Here is a 23,742-nt window from a genome sequence, read left to right as displayed (position 1 = left end):
TCCTTCTATCATGGTGGGGGAATTTGATGACTCAATCTGTCACATTTAACTCATGTGCATTTCACAAAACCTATGTAAAAGTGCCCCAATTTTAACTGTCTATCCTGGAGCAAAGGACCGTTAACTTAATAAATAATTTTAAAAGAAAGTCAACTCTATCAAGGCAATGGCCTGTCAAATAAAGGCTGATGTTCATTTAAAACAGGCTGTGGATAAGATCTAGAACTATAGGTCATTCTGGACAAGAAGGCTTATCAAGATTCTTCAGGCTTTTCTATAGCATTAAATAATTGTCAAAATTTCAACTCTTAGAAACACTGAGATCAATACTATGTGGAGTAAAAGGGACACCGTAGTCATAGCTTCACAACATGCACACTGTTACTGTCCTCTTGGGAATGGCAATTCACATTCTGCCTCTGAGACTTTCCATCTGTAAAACTGAGCTGTTCATATTAAATAGGGTATCAGTATTCTCCTGTCTCATGTTGTCATTCTGTCATCTTAAAAGACAATACCACCTAATGAAAGATAATTTTAAATGATTGACTTCTCTCCGATGGTTGTCTGGCTGCTTCTTGCTGTATTTTTTGTTTTGTTTTGTTTAAAAAAAACAACATCTAAAGAATGTTTTAAATGTGATTTAAAGAGCAACACTTGGGAATGGATTAAAACTAGCTCTTTCCCAGGACGGACAAGGTCCATTCAGCAGCATGGTTCCTATATAAAATGAACATGTCGTTTCCCACTGATATCCCCATTTCACATAGGCAAGCCTTTGATGCTACTTTTGCATTCTATTTGCATATTGCACGTTTGAATTTAATGAGATTTGGAAAGTCTATGTCTCCTTAAAGTGGTGATGCTAATTATATATTGTTTTCATTCTTTTGAAATCACACACACACAAAAAGTTTTCTTTTTAGTTTTAAATCACAGAAGGGTACACAGTATTTCTCCATCTAACATGTGTATATTTATACCGTGTTCACTGGCCAAGCTCCCCGGAGAAGAAGAAAAGAGAATAAAAAGGACATCATTCAATTTAAATACGCGGTAACCTTTCCACAAACAATTGCTGACAGCCAAATCATTATTCTCTGGCAAAACTTTAAATCTACTGTAATTTGACTCACTTGTTAATTAGGAAACATTTATCTACATTTGTTTCATTTTGGGAGTCCATTTAAAAGGAAAAGTACATAATAACTGCATTTGTTAATGATTCACAACAATCACAAAATCTATCAAAAGGATTTGAACACACACACACACACACACACTAAAATAAAAAGCAAACATCCACACGTCTTTTTCCCATTTTAAGTGGGAAAAAATCCAGTAAAATTCCCTATTTTTAAACTTTTATACAACATCTCTTAAAATATATTCTGCATTTTATTTCAAAAAATGCATTTTATTAAGAAAAAAAGAAGGAATCGATTACAAATCAGGGAATCAAGTCATGGCATACAATGTTCCAATGCATTTTGTTGGCATACAATGTACCAGTGCCATTTGTTGCAGTTTCTAGCAGTGCACACCACAGAGGACTATGTGGCTTCACCATTTATAAACCTGTTCACATTCCAGCGACCGGCAAGGTTAATACTGCTACTAAATAAAACAAACACTCAGAAAAGATTCAGAGCTCTGACGATGGCTGCATTCATCTTCGCATCAAACAAATACCACCATTTCTATATGAGACCCTTCCCTTACCACCACAGTACCTTCAGTTCAAAGGAAAACAAACAAAAAGGTATGCCATTTACCAATACGGGTCCTTCACAAACTACTACGTTAATTCGGGTCCTTAAGATTCAGTCAGGCATTTACAGAAACATCAATATGGATATATGCTATGAGGAAAGACGGGTGGGTTTCCAAGAAGAATTAACAAAGAAAACATGGAAAATAAGGTGACGGTCATGGTGAGTTTACAGATTTCCAAATTCATGGTGCACACAAACTAAGGAATCTAATTTCCACTTGGGAGGCACTTGAAGGTGGGAGCAGGAAAAGCTAAGTGCCTTTATTATTTAGTTGGCTTATGGAATTCAAAGACAGTTCCAGGCTAGCATCTTGGTTACAGAGCCTCAGAATTAACTCTTGTAACAGTTCTATAAGGTTGCAAGTAATTCTTTGATCTCCTAGTGCATGTATACGCTCTTATCAGAATGGTCTAGTCAGTGGGTTATATGGATTCTTGTTGAGAAGTTAACTGTCACCCTGCATAAGAAGTGACTATAATGACAGTTTAGCGTTGATCATTCAACACACTCTCCCTGCTTACAGTGAACATTCTTTTATTAGTCTACTGCTTGTGCAGAAAAAGGGGGCACAGTCACAGCTCAAATGGCAAAAACTGTGTACAGGAGGTCAGCACACAGCAAAATTTACGCCCAAAGGGTTGTATGTGTTAGAAAGGAGAATGTAGCACTAGGCTTCGATTTCTCTTTTCTCTAATAATATTTTATGGAATATATTCATGGGAGATCAAAGAAACACTGGTGATAAACTTTAGAAAAACACAAAGATAAACGTACAAAAAAAAAACGGATATAAGGTTTGGGGAAAATATTCTCAGTAGTATATTTCCTTCGAGGTATTACAGTTGTAATTAAAAAATACTTTTTTTGCTGTGCTAATAATTTTTTTATATCAACAAGTTTCATTGAAAACAGTTTACATTCTTTGGGAGATCGGAATTTATCGGGGTCTTAACTACTGTCACCATTAAACAATGACAACAAATTAAATCGAAAACTTCTAAAGGTAACACACCACATTCTGACAACCACTGTTCTTTGAGTCTTTTTACATATGAATTGTATGTTCAGCATTAAAGTCTGACACTCAAAACTGAATGTATTCAAAATCATTGCGTCAAATAGAAAAAGAGCCATATGGACAAGCAAAGAACAATAAAACATTTTTCAGGACTATCGATGTATTGGATGTAACACAGAGAAAGGCAAAGGGGCTTTATATACTTTTGGCCACTGCAGATGCAAACACCAGCCAAAGAGGATCTTAGAAGCATTTCCAGGTCTAGGAACAACACCACAGGGAGACAAAAGCAAACGCAGCATGTTCTCAAATAAAGCAAGGTCATCACAGTCCGATTTTCTTTGTAACCTCTAATGAAACTTATGTATTACAGAGTTAAGGAGACCAGGGCTACAGTTTCACATTGAAAAACCGTAGTCACGAAGCAAGATAAGCTTGTTTTAGATCATATCAGAACGTTTGAAAATTAACAGCAAGATCTAGGTCCTCGCTACATAGGATGATGGCTACGAGAAGCTTGTCGCTGGAGGAGGTCCCCTGGAGCCATCCAGAGCCTGGACATGGCAAGAGGGTAGTGCTGCAGATCCATCGCCTGTACATTCAGTGTAAGAACAGTTCTTGTCCATGGAGAGCCCCTTGGTATTGGAACAGACTGTCCTAATTATCATGAGATGGCAGCTGCCCATCAATCAGAAGAAGTACTCTTTCTGATTTTCATTGACTGCATTTTGTATGTTAAGCTCACTTTTCAAAACGGCCTCAGCACTCTCTACGTTCTCTGACCTTTTTGCCTCGTTTCTTTTGTATAACCTTTTCTGCTGATAAATGCGAATGGCTATAGCAGTGATGCAAAGCAAGATAAAGATCACAACCGCTATCAAACCTAGAAAGAGAGGAGAAGAGAAACATAAAGTCAGAATTTTTGTCAGGAGAGAAACTGGGTTGACTTCATTACTTAATAAGTCCTCAGAAAAATTATTTCCTGCTTAAATCAAGCTTCTACTTATATAAATTGGAAATAAGAAAACTTCGGGTATTTCTGATTCCAGCAGTATCACAATATATTGAGTTTACTTCTGAGTTCTGCCAACCTTGTGGGTTCACCTCCATTTCCAAATGCACATCATCTTGGATTCACTTAGTGCATTAGTATTTAACACAAAGTGTAACCTAGATAACTCTTATACCGTGTGGCCACTTCCTATGGACAGGTTTTAATTGTTCTAAAATTACAAAATAATAGTAAGTAGAAAAAGAGTCTAAAGTTTTTATAATTAAATGTGTAAGGATGAAGTTATACTGTTGAATAATAGGAGTAGATTATGTATATGAATAATCCTAATAAACACAGATTTGAATATAAGGATACATTTCAATCACTTCCATTTAAGGAATCTTGTTTGAAACTTCTTGTTCTAAGCAAAAAATTTAAGCACTATGATTTTTCACTATGCTTGTAGTTATCAACCTGGCTTTGCATTAGGTCTGTAGTCCTCAGAGATGAGTCTTATAATCCTCTGTAGTCCTATGAACCCTGAGGTGGCAGGGGGAGTCCTTAATATACTTGGGGGGAGGGACCCAAAAGGTAAAAAGGCAATCTTAGGATTATTCTGAGATGCCATTTTCACAGTGCTGAAATTTCCACTGATGGTATAAAATGAAACTAGATCGAATCCCTGGTACTTAGTGCAAATGAAGGCATGGATACTCAAGCATAATAATAGTCATTGAATTTATTATGTAGAAGATCTCACGCTGCCAATCAAAAGCCAGATATGTATAAGAATGCTTTAGGTGAAGCAGTAAATGCTGCTCAGTGTACTGAATCTCATCCCTTGACTACAAGTCTTTTTAACATTTTGTGTGTTGAAATGGGAAATCTATACAATGCTCTCCAGGGGTACTCTGAGGATAACGGGCTGTCTCCAGGAAAACACCACACCATGTGGAGGCCTGAGCTGTGATCTGAACAAGCCTCTCTGTGCTGCATGTAACACCACTTTTATTTAAAGAATAACTAACAGGCAAACTCTGGTTGTTCAGGTATGGATAACTGGTGGAAATTTTCTCCAAAATGAAGTTCATCTGTCACTTCCAGAAAGACAACTCACAGTATGCATTGTTAATGATAAAATTCACACTTGCAATTAAAAAAATAAATAAAACAGAATTTAGAAAACTCATCAATCACCATGAGTTTCATAGTTCCTTCATATCTAAAGGCTTTTCTGATGAGATCAGTGGAAGTATCAACTAATGCAGGTTTTCAGACAAAAATAAGTATATGAAAATAGCAATGCCTATAGAATCTCAAATTGCAAAATTAAGATTCCATTCAAATATAAAGTAGATGTATACTATACAACTGGAATAGATTTAACTCAGAGATGCAAAGGTTCTTATCAGTCACAATAGACTCCAAAGCACATTACTTACTAACCAGATTCTCTATGGTAGATCACAATATTGGCAAGCCAATTTTTGGCTAGGTCAACCTCACCTGAGAAAGGTTGCAATTAATATAATACCAATGGGATAACAGACTTAGGTACATGAAATCTGAATAGCTTACTAATGGGTATGACTACTTTTGTTATTACTAATTATATTAGTAAAGAATAATTTTAATCAAAATATCCATTTGTTATTCATAGTTTATGTCTCAGGAAAACAGTTAATGGAATTGCTACAAATCTGTGTCTGATTTAAAAGCCTCTGACTTAAGGAGAGAGATTTGAATAATTTCAATGGAATGTGTTACAGAAAGCAGCCCACTACAATTATAGAGTAAATGTCACTATTACATTGGCCCAGATGGGGCATCCAGCCAGTCAAATCAGGGATGATTTCTGAAATGTTTTATCTCCTTTAATCTGGAGTAAGTTTTATGTCAGGCCTTATTGCGCCCAAGAAAAACCTTGATCTCACCTGTTATACTAAATGAAATTAAAAAATAATAATTAAACAAAATATTCTGTATAAAATTCAGCCGACTGCTGTGTTCTATGATGTTGCATCCAAAGATCTGTATGGGACTGTTCTCATGAGGAATCGTAGCTTTCTGTCTGTCTAAAGCTTGTCTATCCACATCTAGGTAGCCTGGCCAAACATCCCACAGCATCTGGGTTACTACCTTAGATGTCTTATTCTCCCATCTTTTACTACTACCCACCCTTGTTTTTTTGTTTGTTTGTTAAATGAAGAGAAGGATCATGTAGGATGTAGAACACAGGGGAATTAGCCAGTTTAGAAAATGCTTAAGTGGATAACTGTAGTTACACAGTGGTTGCAATTTATGATAATAGACAATGGGCAAAAATTGTACGGCAATGGTACAGATGGAATAACACCCTGGAGGAGGATACACTGTGATTTAGCAGATAAATTACACACGGTCCAGATGAGGCCTTTGAGCTTAGATGGCCACTACCAGCTGCTCTATTTCTGTAGCTCAGTCCCTGTCCCTGCAAAGTTGAGAGCTGGTTTCATGGACTCTGGAGAACCCCCGAAGGACAACCCTTCTATATTATCTCTCTCTGCCATATGCATATGAGCTAAGTAAGAATTTCACAGGTGAAATGTAATTTATTTTTGCTGTTGGATGACAGTACAATGAATTATAGCACATTTCTTCCTTAACTCTGTAATTCTTATAAATGACCTTTGCCCAAAGCAACAATAATAGTCTAAAGATTGAGCACTTGTTCTAACATTGGCTTGACTCTACCGTGCCCTATACTTATTTCGGTCATGGTATATCTATACTAAATAAATGCATGGAAAGAGTGCTATCATGAGACTGAGATAATTTTCTTGGTGAGGAATCCTATTTTTAAATATTAGCACATGATAAATCTTATAGCTTTAAGTGAGTTTTTTATTGTAAAATATACTACTCTCAGACATACTATTATAACTATTAACTACAAATTATTCTAACTACTACTAAAAAATTTTGGGGGGGCTTTTCATGTGATCAAATGGGAATTCTACTCTATGTATCTTTAATTTATACATCATTAAGTTTAGAAAGAGAAAAAGTAATAGAAGTAGCAATGGTCAGAAATACTTGACCAGTATTTTTGCTTTTAAATAAAATCCTAACTACTATAAGAAAATTCAAGTCTAGATAGCTAGGGGTGTAAAAATAGATCCAAGTGGATTAAGTATTAGTAAAGCCCAGTGAGTTGCTAAAATATAAGAATAATCACATCATGTGGCTATGCAATAGCATATTTACTTTTGTATGTCCATATCACATTCAGACTGCGGAGAAAAGCTAAATTACTTAACATTTCAATAATCTGATTAATAATATTCTTAAGAGCATTAATCAAGAAGAAAAAAGGTTTATTTTTGGAGTTAGTTCTGAATAAATTATATCTCAGAGAATATGCTGTCACTTTACCAGGGAGATATACTTTAAGAGTTTTTCTGTTAATTCTCTAATTTAAAATTACTAATCACTTCTAGTCCATCAAGCTAGTATGTGATTAAAATACAACTGGGTGTAATCTTCATCAATAGGAGCATCTCCATCATGCAAACAGCCCTTCTATCAAGCATGAAGGCAACACTAGATATGTGCTTCTAATGTTGGTTTTCCTACTTTCTACATGAACCTTGGTGGAAACAGTGATATATCTAAAAACCCAAAGAAAAAAGATACTCTCAGATATATTAAGAATCCCTGAGGGCTTGCAGTTGGCCATTTTCAAGCTCAATAACATTCATTATTACCATTTTGCAACTGCTCTTTGAGTGTGATGCTTCAGTGAAATTGTCAATTATTTATACTGAAAGTTTCCAAGGAAGCCAAGTTTTTAGGAAGATTCTAAAAGACAATCCAGCACAAACAGGGCCCATCCCATTGCCTTCCTGACATCCTAAGTGATGGGTGTAGATTATTCATAGAGAGCGTCTACATAGTTACCATTATTAGTAATGACAGTAAGAACCAAGGAAGGGGCTGGGGTTGTGGCCCAGTGGTAGAGTGCTTGCCTAGCATGCACTAGGTTCAATCCTCAGCACCACATAAATGTAGAATAAAGATATTGTGTCCACCTAAAACTAAAAAATAAATATTAAAAAAAAAGAACCAAGGAAGAGCTCATCCACATGTCCCATTACCTCCAATTACTGCAGAGTCACTTTTGATTGCATTAGTGAGGGGTTCTCTGTCATCCTTTGTTCCAGAATGATCTGCAGTTAAAGCACACAAAAGGGACAGGGGTCATATTGCTAAGTCAAAGAAACAAAGTTTGAAAATGTACGTTAATGTGTTAAACTAGGTCAGAATGCTAGAAGGGACTGTGGCATCCATGTGAATTTTTAATTTAAACAATGTCAACTGCAACAAATAAGAATATACAAAAGAAATGTGACAGAGAACTGAACATTAAACAAAAGAAGCCCTTTCTAGAAACCCGTCTTGAAAATATAGCAAAACAATAAAATCAGAAGTTTTCAAAACCCATGGACAAGCTGGGCTTGTAACAGGGTAGGGGGAAAGTCTTAATTCACCTGCAAGTGAATGGGTCCTTTCCCTTGATGTGGCGTCAGTGCCAGCAGGGGCCACACAGCTGGACTCGGTCACATGCCCTGTAATGGTGACAGGGGCTGGGTGGCTGGGGTGCAGAGCAGCCTTCAGAGGGGCCACATGGCTGAGCTGCACTGCAGAGAGACAGCCCATGAAGCCCTGGGCACCAGCCAGTGCCGTCTCCTGGTCCACATCACTGTGTTCTGTAATGCCAAAGATACACCGGGATATTAACAATAATGAAAAGTGAAAATGGGCAATGACACAGAAAATGAATATTCCAGAGGTTTAATGAAATAGCATTAAATATACAGCTACCAAAATTTCTTTGTCCTCTATCTTTAATAAAAGCATTAGGTCTGTTAAGTCTTTCTACAACTACTGTGGAGACTTCCTAGGTTAATAAAAACCATTTGTAAGTCTAGCTAATTGAGAATGATCCAGCAAATTCTCTGGAAATGATTAAAGGCTCCCTAAGAAGAAGAGGTCAGGTTATGAACTAATGAGAGGTCATAATATTTCAAATTTAAAAACAGATCATTAAAATGTATTTATGAGAGGGCTTGTAGTCAGTGCCGAGAGGTGTCCTGGATTTAGAAATGACTTCTCTTCAGCTTTTGAGATTTAACCCATGGTAATAACAGAAGCTAGTAAGAACACTGGCCCTGGGAATACCCTTACCAGCTGCTCCGCCTGCCAATGTGGTCCAGTTAGATACTTGCAGATCCCACCCAAACATGCCAGGGGACTGATACTATTATGTGGTAGAGGCCATCCTCCAAGTGACTGGGATGTCTCCTTAATTAGGTGCAGCCCTGAAAACATTCATACCTCATTGTGCTTTATGTTTTAATGAAAGTCTGTTACTTAGAAATACATTTGTGCCCTCCACAGATAAGCCCTCCTCCCACATTAAAGAAAGCATTGGACTGCTCTAGAACAGAAATTGGCTTAAATGCCAGAATATCAATTCATAATTTTACAGCTAAGAATATGTCATATACGTACCAGTTGTTTTGCAAGCATAAAATCTAAACAAAGGGAATTTATTGCAGACTTTAAAAAATTCTAATATTATCAGACTACCATGCATTCATCCATCCAAAAAGATCACAAAACAGCAGGGTTACTCTCCCTTACCCTGCACATATGTGGACACAGACAAAATTTGCATTTTGTCTTTCTTTAAAAAAAATAATAATACAATAGATATTAAGTATTTATTAGGTACATATTATGTGCTGGGCACTGTTCTAAGGGATTTTCTATTATGTTATTATTTCAATTTTATAGTAGCCACATGAGTATTATATTCTGATCATACAGATGTGACACTTGGATCCAGAATGTTAACAATTTGACTAATCTATAGTCACTGGCACTAGGTGCTGGACTCCAGGACTGTGGGAACCAAACCATAGATTTTTTGGTTTATGATACTCTTTATGGTTGCAATATTAATTCCTTCTCTGAGCTTGTATCTTCCACAGTGTCTATCTTCATTTTGTTTTGGGTTTCTTTTTGGCTTGATGCTAGGTTTTTGTTTTGTTTTGTTTTGTTGTTTTTTTCTGGTACTAGGGATTGAACATAGGGGCACTTAACCACTGAGCCACATCCCTAGCCCTTTCTTATATTTTATTTAGAGACGGGGTCTTATTGAGTTGCTTAGGGCCTCACTAATTTGCTGAGACCGGTTTCAAACTCACAATCCTCCTGCCTCAACCTCCCAAGCCTCTGGGATTGATGATAGTTTATAAATGACCCTGGGAAACTTAACTCAGATTGAACCTCTCTTTTCTTATTATAACAAGGTTTTTGAAGAAAAACCATTTTTATTCACATCTTATACCTAATGACAAAAATACTGATGGAATGTTTGGTATTATGAGAGTCATTCTCTGTAAAAAGGAAACATAAGATTAGAGCAATTGCATCTCTTTCCTGTGGGGGCTTTAATCATTTCCAGAGAGTTTGCCTTATCCTTCTTAATTAGGCATACTGAAAAATGTGTGTTCATTAACCTGGGAAATCTCAACACCAGTTGTGGAAAGGCTTCAGGTATCTAGCTCTTGTAACAAAGACAGAAGAAGCAGTGATATATGTATTGCTGTTGCATGAACAGACTCAGAACACAGGTATTCAGGCCCAGGTGTTCTAGTTCTGGGGGCCATGTCTGACACCCCTGCCTGCAACCACTACAGCTTTCCTGTCTCCCTAAATAAGGATAACCCTGAGGGACTGTTACTCTGCCCCCCCCCACACACACACACATACACACACGACTGGGAGCTTTTGAAGCATGTGATTGGCCCTCGATATGCACCATCTATGCTGTTTAATAGTCCACTACCACAGAAGCTGCTCATTTGATTGGGTACACAGTCCACCCTCTGTTCCTGTGGGTTCCACATCCACAGATTTGACCAGCCTCAGATCAAAAATATTTGTTTAAAAAACAGTGTCTGTATTAAACAAGCACAGACCATTATTGTGCATTATTCCCCAAACAATATAGTATAATGAATGTCTACATAGCATTTACACTGTGTTAGGTACCATAAGTAACATAGAGATGATTTCAAGTACATAGGCGACGTACATAGGTCATATGCAAACACTGTGCCACTGTCTACAAAGGCAATTGAGTATCTGTGGATCCTGATGTTCACAGGGTCCTGAAACCAACACCCCATCAACGTGAGAGAACAACTGCACATTCAAATTTACATATATTCTAGAGAATGACAGCATTCTTGTTTGGGGAGATTTTTTTTAAACTTAATGAAAAATTTTAAAAAAAGAAATATAATAGTAACATAATCAGTATAGCATTTTCCCCATTTCTTCTACAAGGTTCAAATGTTGAATAACATTTCTAGAGGCTTTTAAAATAATCTTACCTTTTGAGCTGAAAAAAAATGGAAGAGTCAAATTCATATCCCTTAAAAAATCTGGCATGAGGCATATTTTGAAACATCATATTTCCAAACCAAATGCACCTTCCCCACTTAGAAATTATCATGCAAAAACCTAAACCTTTAAAACTTGAAACTTAAAATTTAAAACTTGACAGTGAGCTAGTGTTTACTATTTTCAGAGCTAAAGACAGGAAACAAATTCCCTGCAATTCAGGTGTCTTGCATTTTAGGAGAGAGGACAGATAATAAGCATAGAAACAGAAATGCAATGAGAATTTCCAAGAGCGATAATACTGTGAAGAAAATAAACTGGCCCAAGTGATGGAGGGAACCTGGAAGAGGAAATTATCTTGATGGATTAGGTTATTTTTCAGTGTGTTTATTTTAGGGAGGACTCTTTTCACAGTCCTATTTACCTGGTCCTCTATGGATATTACTACCATACCTTCTGTCTCTATTCTTTCTTTTTCAAAATTTGTAAGATTCCTCATGATTTTGTCATGTTTATTGGATGGTTCCTAGGTGAGAGTTTGTTCTCACTGTTCTGTAGAGAACATGGTGAGCTCCTTCACTCTGTACCCACAGTTTTTATTGAGCCTAGAACATTTCATAGACTGTGCAAGCAACAATTATTTTCTCTCCCCTTTTGATCTGTCTAGAGTGACATTTGTTTACATGAAGTCTCCTTTGTACATTTGTACTTTATTTCCCATCCTGATTTCTATCATTTAGGGCTTCTTTCTGTGTGGGTCAAATGCTTTTTACTTATTGATCATAAAGATCATTCTTTCCAGTTGAATGTTTTAGTTTGGGGGGGAAATCATATATTTTTTTTTTAGTTCCTCTGATTCTTTCTGTTGCTTTGCTACAATTTTCTTCACTTGCTCTTACTACATTCCATTCATGCTGGCATGGTCTCCTCGAACAGCTCTACTCTTATATGGATTCTTTCTGGTTGCTTTGCTTTTTCCTCCTCTTTTGTTGATGTTCAATTTGTTTAAGTACAAAGTTTTGTTCTAAATTTACTTGCTGGTGTTCAGTAACTTCCTGCATTATTTGGCTGAAATACAGTGTATTAGTCAGGCTTCTCTAGAGGAACAGAATCAACAGGAAGTACAATTATAAAAAGGGGATTTATTAGGTTGGCTTATGCGACCAGAAGCTGGATGGTCCACAATGGCTGTCTGCAGGCTGGAGAGCTGAAAGAGCCAGTAGCTGCACCATCCAAGAGGCTGCAGCCCCAGAACAAGAGGGATCAAGGTGCTACCTTAGTCTGAGACTGAAGTTTTCTGGAGAATCACTGAAAGAGTCCACTTTGGAAGAGTGAAATAGCATGAGTCCAATATCCTCAGATGATCCCAGCAGCAATCAAGAACTCATTCAAGAAGAATTAAGCTAGTATCTGCTGCTTCTTCCTTGCTCTTCCAACTTTTATTCCATCCAAGCCCTCATGCTATTGGATGGTGCTGCCCATGCTTAGGGAGGGTCTCCATTTCAATTGGCTATCCCACCTGCCAATCACTCCTAAATATACCCTCATTGACACACCTATAAGCCTCTTAATCATGGGCTTCTCTTAATCCAATCAGGTTGACAATTCAAATTACCATTACACACAGAGAACAATGTAGTGGCCTGTGGCCCTGGAACTGCAACACAGTGGCTTCAGAGCACCTTGGAGTCTTTTCTCCTCACCCAATACTGGAATGGAAAGGACCTGACCCAATCTCAGCTCATCCTCAGCTCTGTGGGAAACTGAGAAAACTGGCAAATCCGTGTTTTCTGATGCTGATCTTTTACCAAGGGACCCAGGGATCTCTGTAAAGCAAGCATTCCCCAGGACCCACACAAGTCAAATTCTCTCCCTGAGATTTCTCTAGGCTGGTCCCCAGACACTCCAACCCAGAAAGTAGGGAGACCCAGGACAGCTGTCTCACCGGCACTCTCTAGATTCATCCTTCCTGTTGGGCTGGAGACCATGACTCCTGGTGTTGAGGCCATCAGTGGGTGGAAATAGTACTGACAGTGGAGGAAAACTGCAAGGGACTTAGCCACTATCTTCCCAGAACTGAATCCAACAAAATAAATAGCTATATCCCTAAGTTGCTCAAAAGCAAGGCTGACCCTAGAAATATAGAGCATCGGGGCTGGAGTTGTGGCCCAGTGGTAGACCGCTTGCCTAGCATGCAGGAGGCACTGGGTTCGATCCTCAGCACCACATAAATGTAAAATAAAGCTATTGTGTCCACCTAAAACTTAAGAATAAATAAAAATAATTAAAAAAAAGAAATATAGAGCATCATCTATCTGCTTTGATCATTATGCTAACAAAGCCAATAAGCAAAAATATACATCTTTCCTGTTATCTGATTCCTGAAATGCCAACACTGTGAATAGGGCTAGAAAAAAGAAGGTAGAGGAAGGAATTAGAGATAAATGTTTCTCTCCAGCAATCCTGATAAGACCACTGTGTTTTGGATATTTCTGGTTATAAACTTCTTAACTGACTTCGATTCTTGGATGGTCCTGCCTATTAAAAAATAAGCCTCAATTGTCTAGGCCAACAAAGGAAATGATTTCCATTTGTGTAAAAAGGAAAACTTTTAGCAAAAGGTCCACATGAAAAATGGAGTACCAAGAAATTAGAGTTTGATGGAGTGCCTTTCTATCACAGAGCAAGAACTGTTTCTGGAAAGATATGACAGTAAGTGTAAGAACAATTACAAGCAGTGCTTTATAAAATTTCTAGGGACTCCCATAACCCAAAAAAAATTAAATATAAAAACTCTGAAAACAAATATAAGTCATTGAAAATGTCAAACCTATGAAAAGGGACCATCTTTAAAAAGAATTTCAATATCTTTAATCCATAAAGATAAAGATAAGGAAGACTTTCCAGAAAATGGTGCAATGAATCAAAGGAAGAGCCAAGGCTAGAACCAAGCTGTGCTCTATTTCCTTGTATACAATTACACCAAGACTCCACAAGAAAAGAGTTAGTGGGGGAAAAAATGGCAAAGCATGCAACAAATGCTATGTAGATAATGGAGAAGTTCATCATAAAAAGATATTTATTCGCCTGCCAAACGCACTGCTCTGCTATATGAACTTGAAAACCTAATTAATACACAAGTTATTTACAGGTAGCTATCACTCTCACCTGAACTTCTCTTTTGCTCTCAGCACAATCTGTCTCATCTTAAGTATCATTTGACAAGATATGTGCCCAATCACAGTGACCTTAAGAAATCTAATTAAACTTTTTTATAGACCCCCTTGGCTTTGAAGCCGGTTGTTCTTAAAATATCCTTGAGATTGAAGAGTGTTCCTAAAGCTCTCCTGGGGAGAAGGAGGAGACATTCTCTTCCCTCAGACCACACACTTTATTTACATCTGGCCTAAATCGCCACTGCAGAAATCGGAGTGCATTTCCTGGCTCTGCAAGCTCTGAAGAGATAAATGATCCCAATGGGTCATCGCTTCTGAGTATACCACAGCTACTGCTCAGAACCAGCGAGAACAGTCCTCGGGCTTTTAGTAAACTCTTCTCACATAAAAATCAACCCCTGAACAAAACTCAGAACTTAATTTTACGATCATTTCAGATACAAAAGGCAAGTGTAACACAGCCCGTTAATTATGGAGGACTATCCACCCCATTGGTTTGATGAGACCTGGTTTTCCCCATTGCCACTGTCAAACACCAACAAGCTACTGTGTTTGTGCACGACTGTAAATTGGACATAAAAAGTAACAAACAGCAACTTTGAACTTTGCTCAGCCTTTGAATAGTCATTTTTACAATGGGTTAAATGATATCATTATTTCAAACATGGGCACATTTTCCCATAAGAGGTTTTATGCAACTTTAAGATTATGTAATTATCTTAATTGGGATTTTTTTTTTTTCATGTGGTAGACCTGTGACCCAATAAAAGCCTCAGGAATTAACCAAACAATTTATACTTGCCTATTTCCTTTGGTCAACTCCATCTTAGAGAAATGTTTTTATAGAATTTTCCTATAAACATGTACCTTAAGGGAACTCGCAGACAAATCACTCACTTTGACATTGGAACTTATGACATTATGAAGAATGTACTTAATAAAGAAATGACATCTGGCTCATTGCCTTTGCACAAGGAAGATGAGATTGCAAGGAATTGCCTCTTCTCCGTCTATCAGGACTTAGATCTATCCATGAGTTTGAACTAGAACAACATTTTTTTTCACTCCAATCACTGTTAATAAACATGACTAGCAGATATGAAGCAGTAGGTAATTTTTTTGGTAACAATATCAAATTGTGCTATGACAACACGAAAATCATCTCTATGACTCCATTACACTGAACAGACGACATCAGGCAGAACTCAAATTTCAGACTTCTCACTCTGACTCATCCTGAGATTATTATCACACTGAATCATCAAGTACCTGCTTGCTACAGTCCCGCTCTCCATCTCAAACAAAGCTTTGTTATCCACTTCTTAACCCCAGCCTCTCTCTTCTATCCACATCTAGTCCTTAATAAATTCATTTCCACATTAGCATAAGTGCCTCATGGTGGCTTTATTTTTTACTTAGCCCTATCTTTTTCTCCTCTGTATTTTAGAAATAATTCTTCTTTTATCATTGCATGCAGGTTTCAAGATTTGGCACCTGAAAATAGACTATTTGGGATTAATGACTTTTGCTTTTATCATTGGTATTTGTTGAAATGTAAGCAGAATTCATGTTTTAGTATGCTTGACTGCCAAGTGAGAACAAGGAAGGGGATACCATCATTAGAGGCTACAACTGTCACCTTACCCCAGAAGGACCACGTGCTCCAGATTACATGTGCCTTGTGACAAAAATCACGATTTTCACCTTATCATTTGCTCTGTAATTAAAATCAAGTAATATGTTTCTTTTGGCATCGTGAATGTTCTTTGGGTTTGGGAAATGTCCATTCTGATCTATATTCAACTATCATGATAGGAAAAAAAAGGTATCTTGAAAGTTTCTAACTACGGCCAGTCTAATGCTATGAATGACCCTTTGCAATCTACCTAAGTCTTCACAAGGATGAAGTCACACTATACATTTGAGATAATCTATGACCGTTTTATTTTTTAAAAAATTAAAAAGCAATGGATCTGATAAATTTTTAAAAGATTTTAAGATCAATTTGTTTTTCTCCTCTTTTAAAATTTGCTTTTAAAATAACTAGCCCATTATCCTGGGAGTCATTTCACAATATATTTACAAAATCAGCCTCCTTCCGTTATCTAGGTCACCTTTTTTCTTCCGCTCTAGGTATTAAAGTAAGTCTTATATAAAGGATTCCCGTTCACTGGAAGGTGCTCTTAAAGCTTTTCAGAGGACGTTGGTAGACAGGCGTTCCTTGCTACCTGTACACTCTGTTGACATCTGGCCCAAATCTCAACTGCAGGAATCTGTGTTACCTCTTGGCTCTTCAGCCTCACATCGAATATGTAAAAGCCATCACTCGGAAAGAGTGAAACCATCGACCATCTTTTATTTAAATAAATCATACAACTACTCTAAAGTTTAAGATTATCCAGGCACATAACTCAGAGCTTAATTTTACAGGGATCTCTGAATGTGAAAAAATAAATGTAGTCACCTGATAATGGACTCACCTGAGGTGAGCTGCTCAGGTAAACCCTTGATCTTCCAACCACAGCTTGGGACCATCAATACACTACTATGACCAAAGTCATTGAGCCCTATTTTTGCAGGGGATTGGGGGGACTGGGGATTGAATGCAGGGGCACTCAACCACTGATTCACATCCCCAGCCATTTTTTGTATTTCATTTAGGGACAGGGTCTCACTGAGTTGCTTACGCCCTCACTAAGTTGCCGGGGCTGGCTTTCTTCTTCTTTTTTTTTTAACTTTTTTATTTATTTTTTTATGTGGTGCTGAGAATCAAACCCAGTACTGCAAACATATTAGGCAAGTGATCTACCACTGAGCCATAACCCCAGTCCCTGAGGCTAGCTTTGAACTTGCAATCTTCCTGCCTCAGGCTCCTGAGCTGCTGGGATCATAGGCATGTGCCACTGCACCTGGTGAGTCCTTCTATATTTTAAGTGCAATAGGGAGTTAGAAACAGTTGCCTTCTATTATGGTTTACACATTAGGTGTCCTTCAAACGCTCACGTGTGAGACAAGGCAAGAAAGCTTAGAGGTGAAGTGATTGGGTTATGAGAGCCTGAACCCAGTCAGTGACTTAATCCCCTGATTGGGATTAACTGGGTGGTAACTATAGGCAGGTAAGGTCCCCTGGAGGAGCGGGCATGCCTTTGGGTTTATATTTTGTCCCCAGTGAAGGGAGCAGTCTCTCTCTGCATGATATTTTGCGTCACCTCAGACCCAAAGCAATAGAGTCAGCCATCTACCAACTGAGACCTCAGAAAAATGGGCCCCACATAAACTGTTCCTCCTCTAAAATTGTTCTTGGGCACAGTAGCAAAAGCTGATGAAACACCATATTATCACACCACCATTAGAGATTGTTTTATTAAATTCATCCACCTCATTTGAAATCTGCCAATAATGTTTACAAGTTATGCCCAAAATTATGCCCACACTTCTTCCTAAGTTTAAGAAATGAGTACTAGGGAAACTCAAGAGAAGACAAGTATTTTCTTTTATTTTGGGGTTTCTATCTATTAAAAGCAGTGAATGGACATATCTTTAAGTCTTTTGTTGAAAATGTATGTCATCTCACTCCAGTCAGAATGGCAATAATCAACAATACAAGTACCAACAAATGTTGGCAAGGATGTGGGAGAAAGAGTACACGCAACTATAGTTAGGGGGACTGCAAACTAGTGCAACCCTCTAGAAAGCAGTATGGATATTCCTCAAAAAACTATGGATGGAACCACCATTTGACCCAGTTATCCCACTCCTCAGTATACAATCCAAAGGATTTTAAATCAGCATACTACAGTGATGCAAACACATCAATGTTTATAGCAGCTCAATTCACAACAGCCAAGCTATGCATCCAACCTAGGTGACCTTGACAGATGAATGGATAAAGAAAATGTGCTATATGTACATGATGGAATATTATTCAGCCATTAAAAGGAATGACTTTATGTTATTTGCTGGTAAATAGATGGACCTGGAGACTATCATGTTGAATGGAAAAAGCCAATACCCAAAACCAAAGGTCCAACATTTTCTCTGATATGTGGAAGCTAACCCACAATAACAGGTGTGTGTGTTGGGGGGGGAGTGGAGAATAGAAGTTCAGTGGAGTAGATAAAAGAAATGAAAGAAATAGGGGAATGTGGAAAGGAAAGATAGTAGATTGAATCTGAGATAATTTTCCTATATAGATATTTGAAATACACCCCAGTAAATCTCAACATCATGGATATCCAAAAGAAATTAATTTAAAAAAGTAACTATGGGTAAATGGCAGAAAGATTAATAGAGAGAAGGGAGCAGGAGGTGTGGTGAAGAAAGGGGAAGAAGAGTTATTTGGGACTGAATTAGAACAAGATATATTCCATGCTTGTATAATTATGTGAAAGTGGATTCTTCTGTCAAGTATAACTAAAAAGAACCAGTTAAAAAAAAAGAAACAGAGGGAACTGGGACCAAAGACAGAGCAGGCCCAGCAGCCTGCTGAGGGGCAGAGCCGCCCCCCACCCCCCTCGCCTGCCAGGTAGGGGAAGGGTGACCACCGACAGAAAAGGCCCAGTGGCCCAGGGCGGGACAGAGCTTCCAATCACTCCTGCAAGGTAGGCGGGCCTGCGACCCACCGGCAGAAGAGGAGCAGTCGCCTGCTGAGAGGCTGAGCCGCCCCCTCCCCCTGCGCCGGCATAGTAGAGGGAACTGGGACCGAAGACAGAGCAGGCCCAGCGGCCTGCTGAGGGGCAGAGCCGCCCCCCACCCCCCTCGCCTGCCAGGTAGGGGAAGGGTGACCACCGACAGAAAAGGCCCAGTGGCCCAGGGCGGGACAGAGCTTCCAATCACTCCTGCAAGGTAGGCGGGCCTGCGACCCACCGGCAGAAGAGGAGCAGTCGCCTGCTGAGAGGCTGAGCCGCCCCCTCCCCCTGCGCCGGCATAGTAGAGGGAACTGGGACCAAAGACAGAGCAGGCCCAGCAGCCTGCTGAGGGGCAGAGCCGCCCCCCACCCCCCTCGCCTGCCAGGTAGGGGAAGGGTGACCACCGACAGAAAAGGCCCAGTGGCCCAGGGCGGGACAGAGCTTCCAATCACTCCTGCAAGGTAGGCGGGCCTGCGACCCACCGGCAGAAGAGGAGCAGTCGCCTGCTGAGAGGCTGAGCCGCCCCCTCCCCCTGCGCCGGCATAGTAGAGGGAACTGGGACCGAAGACAGAGCAGGCCCAGCGGCCTGCTGAGGGGCAGAGCCGCCCCCCACCCCCCTCGCCTGCCAGGTAGGGGAAGGGTGACCACCGACAGAAAAGGCCCAGTGGCCCAGGGCGGGACAGAGCTTCCAATCACTCCTGCAAGGTAGGCGGGCCTGCGACCCACCGGCAGAAGAGGAGCAGTCGCCTGCTGAGAGGCTGAGCCGCCCCCTCCCCCTGCGCCGGCATAGTAGAGGGAACTGGGACCAAAGACAGAGCAGGCCCAACAGCCTGCTGAGGGGCAGAGCCGCCCCCCACCCCCCTCGCCTGCCAGGTAGGGGAAGGGTGACCACCGGCAGAAAAGGCCCAGTGGCCCAGGGCGGGACAGAGCTTCCAATCACTCCTGCAAGGTAGGCGGGCCTGCGACCCACCGGCAGAAGAGGAGCAGCGGCCTGCTGGGAGGCAGAGCCCCCCCCTCCCCCCCGCGCCTGCAAGGTAGTCGGAACTGAGACCACCATCAGAACAGGTCAGACCTGCAACCGAGAGACAGAACAGGCCCAGTGGCCTGAGGAAGGGTAGAGCCGCCCCCCCCCCCACACGCCTGCAAAGTAGGCGGACCTGCGACCCACTGGCAGTACAGCCCCAGAGGCCTGCAGAGGGGCAGTGCCGCTGCCTGCGCCTGCAAAGTAGGCAGAACTGCGACCACCGACAGAACAAGCCTAGCGGCCCGCAGAGGGACAGAGCCGCCGCCCGCGCCTGCAAGGACGGCGGACCTGCTACCGACTGGCAGAGCAGGCCCAGCGGCCTGCCGGCGTGGTAGGCACATTGCCCCAATTGGCGGAGGGGCAGAGCCGCCGCCCGTGCCTGCGAGGGAGACTTTGCAACTATACAAGACCAATATAAATATATAGGGGGAAAATTCAATAGCACAACAGTTTCACCAAGAAGAAAGGAACGCGAACAGTATGAAGAGACAAGGAAAGAAAGGACCACAAGCATTGCAGGTCAACTCAACTTTAGAAGAGGTAATAGCTGCAGCTGATGGAATGTCAGATAAAGAATTCAGGATATACATGCTTCAGATGATCTGGAGTCTCAAGGAAGACATCAGACAACAAAATCAGACAATGAAAGATCACTTCAACAATGAATTACATAAACAAATCCAAGAAGCAAAAGATCAACTATACAGGGAAATAGAGATTATAAAAAACAAACAAACAGAAATCCTAGAAATGCAGGAAGCAATAAGCCAACTTAAAAACTCAATTGAGAATACTACCAGCAGAGTAGAACACTTAGAAGACAGAACATCAGACAATGAAGATAAAGTATATCAACTTGAAAAGAACATAGACAGCTCAGCAAGACTGTTAAGAAACCATGAGCAGAACATCCAAGAAATATGGGATAACATCAAGAGACCAAATTTAAGAGTCATTGGGATACAGGAAGGAACAGAGTTTCAAACCAAAGGAATGAGCAATCTATTCAATGAAATAATTCGAGAAAACTTCCCAGATTTGAAGAATGAGACAGAACCCCAAATCCTAGAAGCCTACAGGACGCCGAATGTGCAAAATCATAAGAGACCCACACCTAGACACATTATAATGAAGATGCCCAACATACAGAACAAGGAGAGAATTTTAAAAGCTACAAGAGAAAGGAAGCAGATCACATTTAGGGGTAAGCCAATCAGGATAACAGCTGATCTTTCAACACAGACTCTGAAAGCTAGAAGATCCTGGAATAACATATTTCAAACACTGAAAGAAAATGGGTTCCAACCAAGAATTGTGTTTCCAGCGAAATTAAGCTTCAGGATGGAAGATGAAATTAAAACCTTCCACGATAAACAAAAGTTAAAAGAATTTGCAGCTAGAAAACCATCTCTTCAAAACATCCTTGGCAAAACATTACAGGAAGAGGAAATGGAAAATAACAATGAAAACCAACAGTGGGAGGTAGGACACTAAAGGGGGGAAAATAATCAAAGTGGAAAACAAACCATGTTTAGTAACATAAATAAACAAATATGGCTGGAAGAACAACCCATATCTCAATAATAACCCTAAATGTTAATGGCTTAAACTCACCAATTAAGAGACACAGGCTAGTAGAATGGATCACAAAACAAGACCCAACAATATGCTGCCTACAGGAGACGCATTTGATAGGAAAAGACATACATAGGCTGAAGGTGAAAGGTTGGGAAAAATCATATCACTCATATGGACTTCGGAAACAAGCAGGAGTATCCATACTCATATCAAATAAAATAGATTTTAAGCCAAAGTTAATCAAAAGGGATAAAGAGGGACACTACATACTGCTCAAGGGAACCATACACCAACAAGACATAACAATCATAAATATATATGCCCCAAACAATGGTGCAGCTATGTTCATCAAACAAACTCTTCTCAAGTTCAAGAGTCTAATAGACCACCATACAATAATCATGGGAGACTTCAACACACCTCTCTCACCACTGGACAGATCTTCCAAACAAAAGTTGAATAAGGAAACTATAGAACTCAATAACACAATTAATAACCTAGATTTAATTGACATATATAGAATATACCACCCAACATCAAACAGTTACACTTTTTTCTCAGCAGCACATGGATCCTTCTCAAAAATAGATCATATATTATGTCACAGGGAAACTCTTAGACAATACAAAGGAGTAGAGATAATACCATGCATCCTATCTGATCATAATGGAATGGAACTGAAAATCAACGATAAAAGAAGGAAGGAAAAAGAATATATCACTTGGAGAATGAACAATAGGTTACTGAATGATCAATGGGTTATAGAAGACATCAAGGAGGAAATTAAAAAATTCTTAGAGATTAATGAAAACACAGACACAACATATCGGAATCTATGGGACACATTGAAAGCAGTTCTAAGAGGAAAATTCATTGCTTGGAGTTCATTCCTTAAAAAAAGAAAAAACCAACAAATAAATGATCTCATACTTCATCTCAAAATCCTAGGAAAAGAAGAGCAAAACAACAGCAAAAGAAGTAGAAGGCAAGAAATAATTAAAATCAGAGCTGAAATCAATGAAATCGAAACAAAAGAAACAATTGAAAAAATTGACAAAACTAAAAGTTGGTTCTTTGAAAAAATAAACAAAATCGACAGACCCTTAGCCATGCTAGCGAAGAGAAGAAGAGAGAGATCTCAAATCACTAACATACGGGATGAAAGAGGCAATATCACAACAGACACTTCAGAAATACAGAAGATAATCAAAAATTATTTTGAATCCTTATACTCCAATAAATTAGAAGATAGTGAAGGCATAGATAAATTTCTTAAGTCATATGATCTGCCCAGATTGAGTCAGGAGGATATAGACAACCTAAACAGACCAATATCAATTGAGGAAATAGAAGAAACCATCAAAAGACTACCAACTAAGAAAAGCCCAGGACCGGATGGGTATACAGCAGAGTTTTACAAAACCTTTAAAGAGGAACTAATACCAATACTTTTCAAGCTACTTCGGGAAATAGAAAAAGAGGGAGAACTTCCAAATTCATTCTACGAGGCCAACATCACCCTGATACCTAAACCAGACAAAGACACTTCAAAGAAAGAAAACTACAGACCAATATCTCTAATGAACCTAGATGCAAAAATCCTCAATAAAATTCTGGCCACTCGGATACAAAGGCACATCAAAAAAATTGTGCACCATGATCAAGTAGGATTCATCCCTGGGATGCAAGGCTGGTTCAATATAAGGAAATCAATAAATGTTATTCACCACATCAATAGACTTAAAAATAAGAACCATATGATCATCTCGATAGATGCGGAAAAAGCATTCGACAAAGTACAGCATCCCTTTATGTTCAAAACTCTAGAAAAACTAGGGATAACAGGAACATACCTCAATATTGTAAAAGCAATCTATGCTAAGCCTCAGGCTAGCATCATTCTGAATGGAGAAAAATTGAAGGCATTCCCTCTAAAATCTGGAACAAGACAGGGATGCCCTCTCTCACCACTTCTGTTCAACATAGTTCTCGAAACACTGGCCGGAGCAATTAGACAGACGAAAGAAATTAAAGGCATCAAAATAGGAAAAGAAGAACTTAAATTATCACTATTTGCAGATGACATGATTCTAT

General features: G+C 39.4%; 1 protein-coding gene across 6 annotated transcripts in view; it reads right to left on the bottom strand.

The window, feature by feature from the left end:
* Window positions 1-3,482: 3,482 nt before the first annotated feature.
* Cntnap4 (contactin associated protein family member 4) overlaps window positions 3,483-23,742 on the bottom strand; it is a 243,533-nt gene continuing 223,273 nt past the window's right edge. For 5 of the 6 annotated variants that reach the window (XM_027933142.2, XM_027933147.2, XM_027933146.2 and 2 more), the window contains 3 exons: window positions 8,317-8,535; window positions 7,924-7,995; window positions 3,483-3,676 (listed from right to left, as the gene is read on the bottom strand). In XM_027933142.2, the coding sequence (XP_027788943.2) occupies window positions 3,483-3,676; window positions 7,924-7,995; window positions 8,317-8,535 (485 nt within the window). The remainder of the gene's footprint in view (window positions 3,677-7,923; window positions 7,996-8,316; window positions 8,536-23,742) is intronic. The other variant, XM_027933144.2, reaches the window with a different exon arrangement.

This window comes from Marmota flaviventris, chromosome 18 (genome assembly GCF_047511675.1).
Source record: "Marmota flaviventris isolate mMarFla1 chromosome 18, mMarFla1.hap1, whole genome shotgun sequence".
In the NCBI taxonomy this organism is placed as follows: domain Eukaryota; kingdom Metazoa; phylum Chordata; class Mammalia; order Rodentia; family Sciuridae; genus Marmota; species Marmota flaviventris.
Note: the sequence above shows the minus strand (reverse complement) of the source record. Positions and strands in the feature narration are given on the sequence as shown.